Source organism: Grus americana, chromosome Z, assembly GCF_028858705.1.
Source record: "Grus americana isolate bGruAme1 chromosome Z, bGruAme1.mat, whole genome shotgun sequence".
Classification (NCBI taxonomy): Eukaryota; Metazoa; Chordata; class Aves; order Gruiformes; family Gruidae; genus Grus; species Grus americana.
In genome coordinates, this window is record NC_072891.1 from 10,159,818 (window position 1) to 10,177,710 (window position 17,893).

At 63.5% G+C, this 17,893-nt stretch overlaps 6 protein-coding genes across 16 annotated transcripts in view; 5 read left to right on the forward strand and 1 right to left on the reverse strand.

The window, feature by feature from the left end:
• UBAP2 (ubiquitin associated protein 2) overlaps positions 1–17,893 on the reverse strand; it is a 127,968-nt gene that overhangs the window by 22,456 nt on the left and 87,619 nt on the right. The window lies entirely within an intron of this gene.
• On the forward strand, positions 1,004–1,579 carry LOC129199962 (interferon-like). The gene has a single exon (XM_054811203.1). It carries the CDS (start codon positions 1,004–1,006, stop codon positions 1,577–1,579), a length of 576 nt encoding a protein of 191 aa, XP_054667178.1.
• LOC129199963 (interferon-like) lies at positions 4,115–4,690 on the forward strand. Its single transcript, XM_054811204.1, has one exon. The coding sequence runs from the start codon at positions 4,115–4,117 to the stop codon at positions 4,688–4,690; it is 576 nt and encodes a 191-aa protein (XP_054667179.1).
• On the forward strand, positions 7,227–7,802 carry LOC129199964 (interferon-like). The gene has a single exon (XM_054811205.1). It carries the CDS (start codon positions 7,227–7,229, stop codon positions 7,800–7,802), a length of 576 nt encoding a protein of 191 aa, XP_054667180.1.
• LOC129199965 (interferon-like) lies at positions 13,457–14,032 on the forward strand. Its single transcript, XM_054811206.1, has one exon. It carries the CDS (start codon positions 13,457–13,459, stop codon positions 14,030–14,032), a length of 576 nt encoding a protein of 191 aa, XP_054667181.1.
• LOC129199967 (interferon-like) lies at positions 16,572–17,147 on the forward strand. Its single transcript, XM_054811209.1, has one exon. The coding sequence runs from the start codon at positions 16,572–16,574 to the stop codon at positions 17,145–17,147; it is 576 nt and encodes a 191-aa protein (XP_054667184.1).

Sequence of the window (17,893 nt, forward strand, 5' to 3'; positions counted from 1 at the left end):
CAGATCCACCTCCAGAGGACTCCTGGACACCCCTCCCTCTAGGGGCGCAGGGGCTCAGGCCGTCCCAAACGCTAGACCCTTCGCTTACGGGCCACGTTGTCTTCTGTGCTCTCCAGACACCTCGGCGGGCAAGGAGGCAGAGAAAACACAACGAGACCCCTGCTACGGGGCACACGACTGGCACCGCAGCCAGGGACCCAACGCGGCGCTGCCGGCAACAGCCCCGGCAGCAGGAGGAGCAGAACTCTCCCCTCTTCCCTCCTCCTTTTCCTGAAGCCTTTCCTCCTGCCTTTCTTCCCCAACCTCACCGCCTCCAAACACCGGAGCCGGGGCAGCTCCACCCAGCAACACATCCAATGCTCACGTGCCCACACCCAGAGCCACCTCCTCGCAAGCCGCCGCCGCCACCCCCAGGCCCTCGCTCCAGGATAAGGGCTCCCCGGGCTCTGCCAAGTGACATCACAACCCTTCCCAGCACCAACAGAAAAGACCAGCTAAGATGAAAGCAAAGGCGAGCCACAAGCAAAAGGAAAACAGACCACAACCAACACCAGGGCACGACAGACGGAAAGAGACACTTGGCCAGGAAGGGAAACTTCAGCCCCACAACAGAGGCAGCAACAGGGAAACCCTGACACCCCTCCCCGGCACAGCTGCCCCCGAGGGCTCTGCCCCAGCCAGCGCTTTCGCATCCCCTACTCAACCACTACAGCCAACCCAACCCCAACACACCACCAGCAAAGCACCGCCACCGACCGCCATCCCTCCCTCCCCAAGCACGGCCGCCCCACCAACACACTTCCCCAAGAATACCACAGCCGCCAGCCAAAACTGAGAACGCAACCAGAAACTCGCTGCAATCGGAAAGCGAGGAAGGGAAAGCCGCGGCACCGCATAAAGCCGGCCACCTAGCAGCACCCCAAGCACAGCGCCCACCCGCACCGCCACCAAGCCCGACCAGGCTCCCGCCCAGCACCACCCACGCAGCGCACACAGCCCCACCATGGCTGCGCACGCAACCCCACAGCCCTGCCCGCGGCACGGCGCCCCGGCGCTCCTGCTCCTCCTGACGGCTCTCGCCACCGCCCTCGCCTGCCACCACCTGCGGCCACGCCACGCCACCCTCACCTGGGACAGCCTCAACCTCCTCCAGGCCATGGCTCCCAGCCCGCCACAGCCCTGCCACCACCAGCAGCCGCCATCCTTCCCCGACACCCTCCTCCACGACAACCACACGAACCAAGGCGCCGCCACCGCCCTCCACATCCTCCAGCACCTCTTCGACACCCTCAGCAGCCACAGCACCCCCCGCCACTGGGACGCCCAGGCACGCCACCTACTCCTCAACAACCTCCACCACCACATCCAGCAGCTCCAGCAATGCCTGCCAGCCAACGGGACGCGCTTCAAAAGGCAAGGGCCCCGCAACCGGCTGCTCAGCATCGACAAGTACTTCAGCCGCATCCACGACCTCCTCCACGCCCACAACCACAGCGCCTGCGCCTGGGACCACGTCCGCCTTGAAGCTCGCGCCTGCTTACAACACCTCCACCGCCTCACCCGCGACACGCGCAGTTAGCCCAACGGCCCCACGCACCCCCACCACCGCTTCTGGACCGCCACCCCATCCCTCCCCACCTCTGTCCTCCCGCCTCCTCCCCTCGCCCAGGGGCAGGAGCCCCTGACAGAACGGCCCTGCACCCTGAGCCTCCCCTGACTGCTCCCCTATTTATTACGGAACTCGGCCTATTTATTTTGACAATGGCGTCGATCTATTTATTCACCTATTTATTCGACAGAAAATAAAGGCCTCTGGCAAAAAGCTCAACAGCGCCTCTCGTCTCAGAAGCACGCCAACCAGCCTTTGGGGTGGGGGGAAGCGACCTCCACTCAACCCCTACTCGCTCCAAACAGGGGCTCGCCACGGCCCGTGCCCGCTCTTCTCTCGGGCGCCTCCTCCCCAAGGAGGCACTGTCCTCCACCGCTCTGGAAAACCTCTCCCAGGGTTTAACCACCGTCCTCAGAAGCACCTCGTCGGCCCTTGTCTCCTCAGCATCTTCCACCTCCCATCCCCGCTTCAGACCGACCGATGATCAGCAGCTCCCCAGCCCTCAGTACCAGGGAGACACGGGCCTGTTGGAGCGGGTCCAGAGCAGGGCCACAAACACCGTCAGAGGGGTGGAACACCTCTCCGACGAGGACCGGCTGAGAGACTTGGCCTTCTTCAGCCTGCACAAGAGAAGGCGCCGGGGACACCTTCTGGCGGCCTTTCCCTACTTACGGGGGGCTCGCAAGAAAGATGGGGACAGACTTTTTAGCAGGGCCTCTAGCGATAGGACAAGGGCTCAGGGGTTTAAACTAAAACGGGGGGAGATTCGCAACAGAGAGAAGGAAGACACGTTTTACCATGAGGCTGGCGAAGCGCCGGCACAGGTTGCCCACCCCCCACCCCCCAACCACGAGGTGGTCGATGCCCCAGCCCCAGAAACATTCAAGGTCGGGTGGGACGGGGCTCTGAGCAACCCCATCGAGTTGAAGATATCCATGCTCATTGCTGGCAGGGTGGACCAGGCGACCTTTAAAGGTCGCTCCCAACCCAAAAACCGCTCGATGCTTCTACGAAGGAGAGGCACGCCAGAGATCGCTTGGATTGGGCCGAGGTCCGCTGCTCTTGACGCTTCGGGCGTTCGTCACGACAACTCTCCCGTTGCGCTGCTCGAAAACACCTTGCCGCACCACCTATTCTAGTCCAGGGCAACGCACGCAAGCTCCAGCCACGCACCTCCGACATCAGCCTACCTCCTGCAGCGACGGCACCTCGGTACGCCGAATCACCGCGCGCTCTGCCACCATCCCAAGCACAGCATCCACCGACACAGCCTTGCCTGGCAAGACCGTGGCTCCCAGCTTGCCACCGCCTTGCCGCCGCCGCCACCACCACCACCAGCGCACACGCGTTTCCCCTGCTCCAAAAGCTTACCGAGCACGTGGGCCAGCACCTCTCAGGCAAGCAGAACGCCATGCTTGCTCTGGCAAGGGGCCTGAAAACCTCAGCCACTGACACCTCCACCTCCTCCTCCCCCTGGCCTTCGACAACTCCATCAGCTGGCTCAGATCCACCTCCAGAGGACTCCTGGACACCCCTCCCTCTAGGGGCGCAGGGGCTCAGGCCGTCCCAAACGCTAGACCCTTCGCTTACGGGCCACGTTGTCTTCTGTGCTCTCCAGACACCTCGGCGGGCAAGGAGGCAGAGAAAACACAACGAGACCCCTGCTACGGGGCACACGACTGGCACCGCAGCCAGGGACCCAACGCGGCGCTGCCGGCAACAGCCCCGGCAGCAGGAGGAGCAGAACTCTCCCCTCTTCCCTCCTCCTTTTCCTGAAGCCTTTCCTCCTGCCTTTCTTCCCCAACCTCACCGCCTCCAAACACCGGAGCCGGGGCAGCTCCACCCAGCAACACATCCAATGCTCACGTGCCCACACCCAGAGCCACCTCCTCGCAAGCCGCCGCCGCCACCCCCAGGCCCTCGCTCCAGGATAAGGGCTCCCCGGGCTCTGCCAAGTGACATCACAACCCTTCCCAGCACCAACAGAAAAGACCAGCTAAGATGAAAGCAAAGGCGAGCCACAAGCAAAAGGAAAACAGACCACAACCAACACCAGGGCACGACAGACGGAAAGAGACACTTGGCCAGGAAGGGAAACTTCAGCCCCACAACAGAGGCAGCAACAGGGAAACCCTGACACCCCTCCCCGGCACAGCTGCCCCCGAGGGCTCTGCCCCAGCCAGCGCTTTCGCATCCCCTACTCAACCACTACAGCCAACCCAACCCCAACACACCACCAGCAAAGCACCGCCACCGACCGCCATCCCTCCCTCCCCAAGCACGGCCGCCCCACCAACACACTTCCCCAAGAATACCACAGCCGCCAGCCAAAACTGAGAACGCAACCAGAAACTCGCTGCAATCGGAAAGCGAGGAAGGGAAAGCCGCGGCACCGCATAAAGCCGGCCACCTAGCAGCACCCCAAGCACAGCGCCCACCCGCACCGCCACCAAGCCCGACCAGGCTCCCGCCCAGCACCACCCACGCAGCGCACACAGCCCCACCATGGCTGCGCACGCAACCCCACAGCCCTGCCCGCGGCACGGCGCCCCGGCGCTCCTGCTCCTCCTGACGGCTCTCGCCACCGCCCTCGCCTGCCACCACCTGCGGCCACGCCACGCCACCCTCACCTGGGACAGCCTCAACCTCCTCCAGGCCATGGCTCCCAGCCCGCCACAGCCCTGCCACCACCAGCAGCCGCCATCCTTCCCCGACACCCTCCTCCACGACAACCACACGAACCAAGGCGCCGCCACCGCCCTCCACATCCTCCAGCACCTCTTCGACACCCTCAGCAGCCACAGCACCCCCCGCCACTGGGACGCCCAGGCACGCCACCTACTCCTCAACAACCTCCACCACCACATCCAGCAGCTCCAGCAATGCCTGCCAGCCAACGGGACGCGCTTCAAAAGGCAAGGGCCCCGCAACCGGCTGCTCAGCATCGACAAGTACTTCAGCCGCATCCACGACCTCCTCCACGCCCACAACCACAGCGCCTGCGCCTGGGACCACGTCCGCCTTGAAGCTCGCGCCTGCTTACAACACCTCCACCGCCTCACCCGCGACACGCGCAGTTAGCCCAACGGCCCCACGCACCCCCACCACCGCTTCTGGACCGCCACCCAATCCCTCCCCACCTCTGTCCTCCCGCCTCCTCCCCTCGCCCAGGGGCAGGAGCCCCTGACAGAACGGCCCTGCACCCTGAGCCTCCCCTGACTGCTCCCCTATTTATTATGGAACTCGGCCTATTTAATTTGACAATGGCGTCGATCTATTTATTCACCTATTTATTCGACAGAAAATAAAGGCCTCTGGCAAAAAGCTCAACAGCGCCTCTCGTCTCAGAAGCACGCCAACCAGCCTTTGGGGTGGGGGGAAGCGACCTCCACTCAACCCCTACTCGCTCCAAACAGGGGCTCGCCACGGCCCGTGCCCGCTCTTCTCTCGGGCGCCTCCTCCCCAAGGAGGCACTGTCCTCCACCGCTCTGGAAAACCTCTCCCAGGGTTTAACCACCGTCCTCAGAAGCACCTCGTCGGCCCTTGTCTCCTCAGCATCTTCCACCTCCCATCCCCGCTTCAGACCGACCGATGATCAGCAGCTCCCCAGCCCTCAGTACCAGGGAGACACGGGCCTGTTGGAGCGGGTCCAGAGCAGGGCCACAAACACCGTCAGAGGGGTGGAACACCTCTCCGACGAGGACCGGCTGAGAGACTTGGCCTTCTTCAGCCTGCACAAGAGAAGGCGCCGGGGACACCTTCTGGCGGCCTTTCCCTACTTACGGGGGGCTCGCAAGAAAGATGGGGACAGACTTTTTAGCAGGGCCTCTAGCGATAGGACAAGGGCTCAGGGGTTTAAACTAAAACGGGGGGAGATTCGCAACAGAGAGAAGGAAGACACGTTTTACCATGAGGCTGGCGAAGCGCCGGCACAGGTTGCCCACCCCCCACCCCCCAACCACGAGGTGGTCGATGCCCCAGCCCCAGAAACATTCAAGGTCGGGTGGGACGGGGCTCTGAGCAACCCCATCGAGTTGAAGATATCCATGCTCATTGCTGGCAGGGTGGACCAGGCGACCTTTAAAGGTCGCTCCCAACCCAAAAACCGCTCGATGCTTCTACGAAGGAGAGGCACGCCAGAGATCGCTTGGATTGGGCCGAGGTCCGCTGCTCTTGACGCTTCGGGCGTTCGTCACGACAACTCTCCCGTTGCGCTGCTCGAAAACACCTTGCCGCACCACCTATTCTAGTCCAGGGCAACGCACGCAAGCTCCAGCCACGCACCTCCGACATCAGCCTACCTCCTGCAGCGACGGCACCTCGGTACGCCGAATCACCGCGCACTCTGCCACCATCCCAAGCACAGCATCCACCGACACAGCCTTGCCTGGCAAGACCGTGGCTCCCAGCTTGCCACCGCCTTGCCGCCGCCGCCACCACCACCACCAGCGCACACGCGTTTCCCCTGCTCCAAAAGCTTACCGAGCACGTGGGCCAGCGCCTCTCAGGCAAGCAGAACGCCATGCTTGCTCTGGCAAGGGGCCTGAAAACCTCAGCCACTGACACCTCCACCTCCTCCTCCCCCTGGCCTTCGACAACTCCATCAGCTGGCTCAGATCCACCTCCAGAGGACTCCTGGACACCCCTCCCTCTAGGGGCGCAGGGGCTCAGGCCGTCCCAAACGCTAGACCCTTCGCTTACGGGCCACGTTGTCTTCTGTGCTCTCCAGACACCTCGGCGGGCAAGGAGGCAGAGAAAACACAACGAGACCCCTGCTACGGGGGCACACGACTGGCACCGCAGCCAGGGACCCAACGCGGCGCTGCCGGCAACAGCCCCGGCAGCAGGAGGAGCAGAACTCTCCCCTCTTCCCTCCTCCTTTTCCTGAAGCCTTTCCTCCTGCCTTTCTTCCCCAACCTCACCGCCTCCAAACACCGGAGCCGGGGCAGCTCCACCCAGCAACACATCCAATGCTCACGTGCCCACACCCAGAGCCACCTCCTCGCAAGCCGCCGCCGCCACCCCCAGGCCCTCGCTCCAGGATAAGGGCTCCCCGGGCTCTGCCAAGTGACATCACAACCCTTCCCAGCACCAACAGAAAAGACCAGCTAAGATGAAAGCAAAGGCGAGCCACAAGCAAAAGGAAAACAGACCACAACCAACACCAGGGCACGACAGACGGAAAGAGACACTTGGCCAGGAAGGGAAACTTCAGCCCCACAACAGAGGCAGCAACAGGGAAACCCTGACACCCCTCCCCGGCACAGCTGCCCCCGAGGGCTCTGCCCCAGCCAGCGCTTTCGCATCCCCTACTCAACCACTACAGCCAACCCAACCCCAACACACCACCAGCAAAGCACCGCCACCGACCGCCATCCCTCCCTCCCCAAGCACGGCCGCCCCACCAACACACTTCCCCAAGAATACCACAGCCGCCAGCCAAAACTGAGAACGCAACCAGAAACTCGCTGCAATCGGAAAGCGAGGAAGGGAAAGCCGCGGCACCGCATAAAGCCGGCCACCTAGCAGCACCCCAAGCACAGCGCCCACCCGCACCGCCACCAAGCCCGACCAGGCTCCCGCCCAGCACCACCCACGCAGCGCACACAGCCCCACCATGGCTGCGCACGCAACCCCACAGCCCTGCCCGCGGCACGGCGCCCCGGCGCTCCTGCTCCTCCTGACGGCTCTCGCCACCGCCCTCGCCTGCCACCACCTGCGGCCACGCCACGCCACCCTCACCTGGGACAGCCTCAACCTCCTCCAGGCCATGGCTCCCAGCCCGCCACAGCCCTGCCACCACCAGCAGCCGCCATCCTTCCCCGACACCCTCCTCCACGACAACCACACGAACCAAGGCGCCGCCACCGCCCTCCACATCCTCCAGCACCTCTTCGACACCCTCAGCAGCCACAGCACCCCCCGCCACTGGGACGCCCAGGCACGCCACCTACTCCTCAACAACCTCCACCACCACATCCAGCAGCTCCAGCAATGCCTGCCAGCCAACGGGACGCGCTTCAAAAGGCAAGGGCCCCGCAACCGGCTGCTCAGCATCGACAAGTACTTCAGCCGCATCCACGACCTCCTCCACGCCCACAACCACAGCGCCTGCGCCTGGGACCACGTCCGCCTTGAAGCTCGCGCCTGCTTACAACACCTCCACCGCCTCACCCGCGACACGCGCAGTTAGCCCAACGGCCCCACGCACCCCCACCACCGCTTCTGGACCGCCACCCAATCCCTCCCCACCTCTGTCCTCCCGCCTCCTCCCCTCGCCCAGGGGCAGGAGCCCCTGACAGAACGGCCCTGCACCCTGAGCCTCCCCTGACTGCTCCCCTATTTATTATGGAACTCGGCCTATTTATTTTGACAATGGCGTCGATCTATTTATTCACCTATTTATTCGACAGAAAATAAAGGCCTCTGGCAAAAAGCTCAACAGCGCCTCTCGTCTCAGAAGCACGCCAACCAGCCTTTGGGGTGGGGGGAAGCGACCTCCACTCAACCCCTACTCGCTCCAAACAGGGGCTCGCCACGGCCCGTGCCCGCTCTTCTCTCGGGCGCCTCCTCCCCAAGGAGGCACTGTCCTCCACCGCTCTGGAAAACCTCTCCCAGGGTTTAACCACCGTCCTCAGAAGCACCTCGTCGGCCCTTGTCTCCTCAGCATCTTCCACCTCCCATCCCCGCTTCAGACCGACCGATGATCAGCAGCTCCCCAGCCCTCAGTACCAGGGAGACACGGGCCTGTTGGAGCGGGTCCAGAGCAGGGCCACAAACACCGTCAGAGGGGTGGAACACCTCTCCGACGAGGACCGGCTGAGAGACTTGGCCTTCTTCAGCCTGCACAAGAGAAGGCGCCAGGGACACCTTCTGGCGGCCTTTCCCTACTTACGGGGGGCTCGCAAGAAAGATGGGGACAGACTTTTTAGCAGGGCCTCTAGCGATAGGACAAGGGCTCAGGGGTTTAAACTAAAACGGGGGGAGATTCGCAACAGAGAGAAGGAAGACACGTTTTACCATGAGGCTGGCGAAGCGCCGGCACAGGTTGCCCACCCCCCACCCCCCAACCACGAGGTGGTCGATGCCCCAGCCCCAGAAACATTCAAGGTCGGGTGGGACGGGGCTCTGAGCAACCCCATCGAGTTGAAGATATCCATGCTCATTGCTGGCAGGGTGGACCAGGCGACCTTTAAAGGTCGCTCCCAACCCAAAAACCGCTCGATGCTTCTACGAAGGAGAGGCACGCCAGAGATCGCTTGGATTGGGCCGAGGTCCGCTGCTCTTGACGCTTCGGGCGTTCGTCACGACAACTCTCCCGTTGCGCTGCTCGAAAACACCTTGCCGCACCACCTATTCTAGTCCAGGGCAACGCACGCAAGCTCCAGCCACGCACCTCCGACATCAGCCTACCTCCTGCAGCGACGGCACCTCGGTACGCCGAATCACCGCGCGCTCTGCCACCATCCCAAGCACAGCATCCACCAACACAGCCTTGCCTGGCAAGACCGTGGCTCCCAGCTTGCCACCGCCTTGCCGCCGCCGCCGCCACCACCACCACCAGCGCACACGCATTTCCCCTGCTCCAAAAGCTTACCGAGCACGTGGGCCAGCGCCTCTCAGGCAAGCAGAACGCCATGCTTGCTCTGGCAAGGGGCCTGAAAACCTCAGCCACTGACACCTCCACCTCCTCCTCCCCCTGGCCTTCGACAACTCCATCAGCTGGCTCAGATCCACCTCCAGAGGACTCCTGGACACCCCTCCCTCTAGGGGCGCAGGGGCTCAGGCCGTCCCAAACGCTAGACCCTTCGCTTACGGGCCACGTTGTCTTCTGTGCTCTCCAGACACCTCGGCGGGCAAGGAGGCAGAGAAAACACAACGAGACCCCTGCTACGGGGGCACACGACTGGCACCGCAGCCAGGGACCCAACGCGGCGCTGCCGGCAACAGCCCCGGCAGCAGGAGGAGCAGAACTCTCCCCTCTTCCCTCCTCCTTTTCCTGAAGCCTTTCCTCCTGCCTTTCTTCCCCAACCTCACCGCCTCCAAACACCGGAGCCGGGGCAGCTCCACCCAGCAACACATCCAATGCTCACGTGCCCACACCCAGAGCCACCTCCTCGCAAGCCGCCGCCGCCACCCCCAGGCCCTCGCTCCAGGATAAGGGCTCCCCGGGCTCTGCCAAGTGACATCACAACCCTTCCCAGCACCAACAGAAAAGACCAGCTAAGATGAAAGCAAAGGCGAGCCACAAGCAAAAGGAAAACAGACCACAACCAACACCAGGGCACGACAGACGGAAAGAGACACTTGGCCAGGAAGGGAAACTTCAGCCCCACAACAGAGGCAGCAACAGGGAAACCCTGACACCCCTCCCCGGCACAGCTGCCCCCGAGGGCTCTGCCCCAGCCAGCGCTTTCGCATCCCCTACTCAACCACTACAGCCAACCCAACCCCAACACACCACCAGCAAAGCACCGCCACCGACTGCCATCCCTCCCTCCCCAAGCACGGCCGCCCCACCAACACACTTCCCCAAGAATACCACAGCCGCCAGCCAAAACTGAGAACGCAACCAGAAACTCGCTGCAATCGGAAAGCGAGGAAGGGAAAGCCGCGGCACCGCATAAAGCCGGCCACCTAGCAGCACCCCAAGCACAGCGCCCACCCGCACCGCCACCAAGCCCGACCAGGCTCCCGCCCAGCACCACCCACGCAGCGCACACAGCCCCACCATGGCTGCGCACGCAACCCCACAGCCCTGCCCGCAGCACGGCGCCCCGGCGCTCCTGCTCCTCCTGACGGCTCTCGCCACCGCCCTCGCCTGCCACCACCTGCGGCCACGCCACGCCACCCTCACCTGGGACAGCCTCAACCTCCTCCAGGCCATGGCTCCCAGCCCGCCACAGCCCTGCCACCACCAGCAGCCGCCATCCTTCCCCGACACCCTCCTCCACGACAACCACACGAACCAAGGCGCCGCCACCGCCCTCCACATCCTCCAGCACCTCTTCGACACCCTCAGCAGCCACAGCACCCCCCGCCACTGGGACGCCCAGGCACGCCACCTACTCCTCAACAACCTCCACCACCACATCCAGCAGCTCCAGCAATGCCTGCCAGCCAACGGGACGTGCTTCAAAAGGCAAGGGCCCCGCAACCGGCTGCTCAGCATCGACAAGTACTTCAGCCGCATCCACGACCTCCTCCACGCCCACAACCACAGCGCCTGCGCCTGGGACCACGTCCGCCTTGAAGCTCGCGCCTGCTTACAACACCTCCACCGCCTCACCCACGACACGCGCAGTTAGCCCAACGGCCCCACGCACCCCCACCACCGCTTCTGGACCGCCACCCAATCCCTCCCCACCTCTGTCCTCCCGCCTCCTCCCCTCGCCCAGGGGCAGGAGCCCCTGACAGAACGGCCCTGCACCCTGAGCCTCCCCTGACTGCTCCCCTATTTATTATGGAACTCGGCCTATTTATTTTGACAATGGCGTCGATCTATTTATTCACCTATTTATTCGACAGAAAATAAAGGCCTCTGGCAAAAAGCTCAACAGCGCCTCTCGTCTCAGAAGCACGCCAACCAGCCTTTGGGGTGGGGGGAAGCGACCTCCACTCAACCCCTACTCGCTCCAAACAGGGGCTCGCCACGGCCCGTGCCCGCTCTTCTCTCGGGCGCCTCCTCCCCAAGGAGGCACTGTCCTCCACCGCTCTGGAAAACCTCTCCCAGGGTTTAACCACCGTCCTCAGAAGCACCTCGTCGGCCCTTGTCTCCTCAGCATCTTCCACCTCCCATCCCCGCTTCAGACCGACCGATGATCAGCAGCTCCCCAGCCCTCAGTACCAGGGAGACACGGGCCTGTTGGAGCGGGTCCAGAGCAGGGCCACAAACACCGTCAGAGGGGTGGAACACCTCTCCGACGAGGACCGGCTGAGAGACTTGGCCTTCTTCAGCCTGCACAAGAGAAGGCGCCGGGGACACCTTCTGGCGGCCTTTCCCTACTTACGGGGGGCTCGCAAGAAAGATGGGGACAGACTTTTTAGCAGGGCCTCTAGCGATAGGACAAGGGCTCAGGGGTTTAAACTAAAACGGGGGGAGATTCGCAACAGAGAGAAGGAAGACACGTTTTACCATGAGGCTGGCGAAGCGCCGGCACAGGTTGCCCACCCCCCACCCCCCAACCACGAGGTGGTCGATGCCCCAGCCCCAGAAACATTCAAGGTCGGGTGGGACGGGGCTCTGAGCAACCCCATCGAGTTGAAGATATCCATGCTCATTGCTGGCAGGGTGGACCAGGCGACCTTTAAAGGTCGCTCCCAACCCAAAAACCGCTCGATGCTTCTACGAAGGAGAGGCACGCCAGAGATCGCTTGGATTGGGCCGAGGTCCGCTGCTCTTGACGCTTCGGGCGTTCGTCACGACAACTCTCCCGTTGCGCTGCTCGAAAACACCTTGCCGCACCACCTATTCTAGTCCAGGGCAACGCACGCAAGCTCCAGCCACGCACCTCCGACATCAGCCTACCTCCTGCAGCGACGGCACCTCGGTACGCCGAATCACCGCGCGCTCTGCCACCATCCCAAGCACAGCATCCACCAACACAGCCTTGCCTGGCAAGACCGTGGCTCCCAGCTTGCCACCGCCTTGCCGCCGCCGCCGCCACCACCACCACCAGCGCACACGCGTTTCCCCTGCTCCAAAAGCTTACCGAGCACGTGGGCCAGCGCCTCTCAGGCAAGCAGAACGCCATGCTTGCTCTGGCAAGGGGCCTGAAAACCTCAGCCACTGACACCTCCACCTCCTCCTCCCCCTGGCCTTCGACAACTCCATCAGCTGGCTCAGATCCACCTCCAGAGGACTCCTGGACACCCCTCCCTCTAGGGGCGCAGGGGCTCAGGCCGTCCCAAACGCTAGACCCTTCGCTTACGGGCCACGTTGTCTTCTGTGCTCTCCAGACACCTCGGCGGGCAAGGAGGCAGAGAAAACACAACGAGACCCCTGCTACGGGGGCACACGACTGGCACCGCAGCCAGGGACCCAACGCGGCGCTGCCGGCAACAGCCCCGGCAGCAGGAGGAGCAGAACTCTCCCCTCTTCCCTCCTCCTTTTCCTGAAGCCTTTCCTCCTGCCTTTCTTCCCCAACCTCACCGCCTCCAAACACCAGAGCCGGGGCAGCTCCACCCAGCAACACATCCAATGCTCACGTGCCCACACCCAGAGCCACCTCCTCGCAAGCCGCCGCCGCCACCCCCAGGCCCTCGCTCCAGGATAAGGGCTCCCCGGGCTCTGCCAAGTGACATCACAACCCTTCCCAGCACCAACAGAAAAGACCAGCTAAGATGAAAGCAAAGGCGAGCCACAAGCAAAAGGAAAACAGACCACAACCAACACCAGGGCACGACAGACGGAAAGAGACACTTGGCCAGGAAGGGAAACTTCAGCCCCACAACAGAGGCAGCAACAGGGAAACCCTGACACCCCTCCCCGGCACAGCTGCCCCCGAGGGCTCTGCCCCAGCCAGCGCTTTCGCATCCCCTACTCAACCACTACAGCCAACCCAACCCCAACACACCACCAGCAAAGCACCGCCACCGACCGCCATCCCTCCCTCCCCAAGCACGGCCGCCCCACCAACACACTTCCCCAAGAATACCACAGCCGCCAGCCAAAACTGAGAACGCAACCAGAAACTCGCTGCAATCGGAAAGCGAGGAAGGGAAAGCCGCGGCACCGCATAAAGCCGGCCACCTAGCAGCACCCCAAGCACAGCGCCCACCCGCACCGCCACCAAGCCCGACCAGGCTCCCGCCCAGCACCACCCACGCAGCGCACACAGCCCCACCATGGCTGCGCACGCAACCCCACAGCCCTGCCCGCGGCACGGCGCCCCGGCGCTCCTGCTCCTCCTGACGGCTCTCGCCACCGCCCTCGCCTGCCACCACCTGCGGCCACGCCACGCCACCCTCACCTGGGACAGCCTCAACCTCCTCCAGGCCATGGCTCCCAGCCCGCCACAGCCCTGCCACCACCAGCAGCCGCCATCCTTCCCCGACACCCTCCTCCACGACAACCACACGAACCAAGGCGCCGCCACCGCCCTCCACATCCTCCAGCACCTCTTCGACACCCTCAGCAGCCACAGCACCCCCCGCCACTGGGACGCCCAGGCACGCCACCTACTCCTCAACAACCTCCACCACCACATCCAGCAGCTCCAGCAATGCCTGCCAGCCAACGGGACGCGCTTCAAAAGGCAAGGGCCCCGCAACCGGCTGCTCAGCATCGACAAGTACTTCAGCCGCATCCACGACCTCCTCCACGCCCACAACCACAGCGCCTGCGCCTGGGACCACGTCCGCCTTGAAGCTCGCGCCTGCTTACAACACCTCCACCGCCTCACCCGCGACACGCGCAGTTAGCCCAACGGCCCCACGCACCCCCACCACCGCTTCTGGACCGCCACCCCATCCCTCCCCACCTCTGTCCTCCCGCCTCCTCCCCTCGCCCAGGGGCAGGAGCCCCTGACAGAACGGCCCTGCACCCTGAGCCTCCCCTGACTGCTCCCCTATTTATTATGGAACTCGGCCTATTTATTTTGACAATGGCGTCGATCTATTTATTCACCTATTTATTCGACAGAAAATAAAGGCCTCTGGCAAAAAGCTCAACAGCGCCTCTCGTCTCAGAAGCACGCCAACCAGCCTTTGGGGTGGGGGGAAGCGACCTCCACTCAACCCCTACTCGCTCCAAACAGGGGCTCGCCACGGCCCGTGCCCGCTCTTCTCTCGGGCGCCTCCTCCCCAAGGAGGCACTGTCCTCCACCGCTCTGGAAAACCTCTCCCAGGGTTTAACCACCGTCCTCAGAAGCACCTCGTCGGCCCTTGTCTCCTCAGCATCTTCCACCTCCCATCCCCGCTTCAGACCGACCGATGATCAGCAGCTCCCCAGCCCTCAGTACCAGGGAGACACGGGCCTGTTGGAGCGGGTCCAGAGCAGGGCCACAAACACCGTCAGAGGGGTGGAACACCTCTCCGACGAGGACCGGCTGAGAGACTTGGCCTTCTTCAGCCTGCACAAGAGAAGGCGCCGGGGACACCTTCTGGCGGCCTTTCCCTACTTACGGGGGGCTCGCAAGAAAGATGGGGACAGACTTTTTAGCAGGGCCTCTAGCGATAGGACAAGGGCTCAGGGGTTTAAACTAAAACGGGGGGAGATTCGCAACAGAGAGAAGGAAGACACGTTTTACCATGAGGCTGGCGAAGCGCCGGCACAGGTTGCCCACCCCCCACCCCCCAACCACGAGGTGGTCGATGCCCCAGCCCCAGAAACATTCAAGGTCGGGTGGGACGGGGCTCTGAGCAACCCCATCGAGTTGAAGATATCCATGCTCATTGCTGGCAGGGTGGACCAGGCGACCTTTAAAGGTCGCTCCCAACCCAAAAACCGCTCGATGCTTCTACGAAGGAGAGGCACGCCAGAGATCGCTTGGATTGGGCCGAGGTCCGCTGCTCTTGACGCTTCGGGCGTTCGTCACGACAACTCTCCCGTTGCGCTGCTCGAAAACACCTTGCCGCACCACCTATTCTAGTCCAGGGCAACGCACGCAAGCTCCAGCCACGCACCTCCGACATCAGCCTACCTCCTGCAGCGACGGCACCTCGGTACGCCGAATCACCGCGCGCTCTGCCACCATCCCAAGCACAGCATCCACCAACACAGCCTTGCCTGGCAAGACCGTGGCTCCCAGCTTGCCACCGCCTTGCCGCCGCCGCCGCCACCACCACCACCAGCGCACACGCGTTTCCCCTGCTCCAAAAGCTTACCGAGCACGTGGGCCAGCGCCTCTCAGGCAAGCAGAACGCCATGCTTGCTCTGGCAAGGGGCCTGAAAACCTCAGCCACTGACACCTCCACCTCCTCCTCCCCCTGGCCTTCGACAACTCCATCAGCTGGCTCAGATCCACCTCCAGAGGACTCCTGGACACCCCTCCCTCTAGGGGCGCAGGGGCTCAGGCCGTCCCAAACGCTAGACCCTTCGCTTACGGGCCACGTTGTCTTCTGTGCTCTCCAGACACCTCGGCGGGCAAGGAGGCAGAGAAAACACAACGAGACCCCTGCTACGGGGGCACACGACTGGCACCGCAGCCAGGGACCCAACGCGGCGCTGCCGGCAACAGCCCCGGCAGCAGGAGGAGCAGAACTCTCCCCTCTTCCCTCCTCCTTTTCCTGAAGCCTTTCCTCCTGCCTTTCTTCCCCAACCTCACCGCCTCCAAACACCAGAGCCGGGGCAGCTCCACCCAGCAACACATCCAATGCTCACGTGCCCACACCCAGAGCCACCTCCTCGCAAGCCGCCGCCGCCACCCCCAGGCCCTCGCTCCAGGATAAGGGCTCCCCGGGCTCTGCCAAGTGACATCACAACCCTTCCCAGCACCAACAGAAAAGACCAGCTAAGATGAAAGCAAAGGCGAGCCACAAGCAAAAGGAAAACAGACCACAACCAACACCAGGGCACGACAGACGGAAAGAGACACTTGGCCAGGAAGGGAAACTTCAGCCCCACAACAGAGGCAGCAACAGGGAAACCCTGACACCCCTCCCCGGCACAGCTGCCCCCGAGGGCTCTGCCCCAGCCAGCGCTTTCGCATCCCCTACTCAACCACTACAGCCAACCCAACCCCAACACACCACCAGCAAAGCACCGCCACCGACCGCCATCCCTCCCTCCCCAAGCACGGCCGCCCCACCAACACACTTCCCCAAGAATACCACAGCCGCCAGCCAAAACTGAGAACGCAACCAGAAACTCGCTGCAATCGGAAAGCGAGGAAGGGAAAGCCGCGGCACCGCATAAAGCCGGCCACCTAGCAGCACCCCAAGCACAGCGCCCACCCGCACCGCCACCAAGCCCGACCAGGCTCCCGCCCAGCACCACCCACGCAGCGCACACAGCCCCACCATGGCTGCGCACGCAACCCCACAGCCCTGCCCGCGGCACGGCGCCCCGGCGCTCCTGCTCCTCCTGACGGCTCTCGCCACCGCCCTCGCCTGCCACCACCTGCGGCCACGCCACGCCACCCTCACCTGGGACAGCCTCAACCTCCTCCAGGCCATGGCTCCCAGCCCGCCACAGCCCTGCCACCACCAGCAGCCGCCATCCTTCCCCGACACCCTCCTCCACGACAACCACACGAACCAAGGCGCCGCCACCGCCCTCCACATCCTCCAGCACCTCTTCGACACCCTCAGCAGCCACAGCACCCCCCGCCACTGGGACGCCCAGGCACGCCACCTACTCCTCAACAACCTCCACCACCACATCCAGCAGCTCCAGCAATGCCTGCCAGCCAACGGGACGCGCTTCAAAAGGCAAGGGCCCCGCAACCGGCTGCTCAGCATCGACAAGTACTTCAGCCGCATCCACGACCTCCTCCACGCCCACAACCACAGCGCCTGTGCCTGGGACCACGTCCGCCTTGAAGCTCGCGCCTGCTTACAACACCTCCACCGCCTCACCCGCGACACGCGCAGTTAGCCCAACGGCCCCACGCACCCCCACCACCGCTTCTGGACCGCCACCCAATCCCTCCCCACCTCTGTCCTCCCGCCTCCTCCCCTCGCCCAGGGGCAGGAGCCCCTGACAGAACGGCCCTGCACCCTGAGCCTCCCCTGACTGCTCCCCTATTTATTATGGAACTCGGCCTATTTATTTTGACAATGGCGTCGATCTATTTATTCACCTATTTATTCGACAGAAAATAAAGGCCTCTGGCAAAAAGCTCAACAGCGCCTCTCGTCTCAGAAGCACGCCAACCAGCCTTTGGGGTGGGGGGAAGCGACCTCCACTCAACCCCTACTCGCTCCAAACAGGGGCTCGCCACGGCCCGTGCCCGCTCTTCTCTCGGGCGCCTCCTCCCCAAGGAGGCACTGTCCTCCACCGCTCTGGAAAACCTCTCCCAGGGTTTAACCACCGTCCTCAGAAGCACCTCGTCGGCCCTTGTCTCCTCAGCATCTTCCACCTCCCATCCCCGCTTCAGACCGACCGATGATCAGCAGCTCCCCAGCCCTCAGTACCAGGGAGACACGGGCCTGTTGGAGCGGGTCCAGAGCAGGGCCACAAACACCGTCAGAGGGGTGGAACACCTCTCCGACGAGGACCGGCTGAGAGACTTGGCCTTCTTCAGCCTGCACAAGAGAAGGCGCCGGGGACACCTTCTGGCGGCCTTTCCCTACTTACGGGGGGCTCGCAAGAAAGATGGGGACAGACTTTTTAGCAGGGCC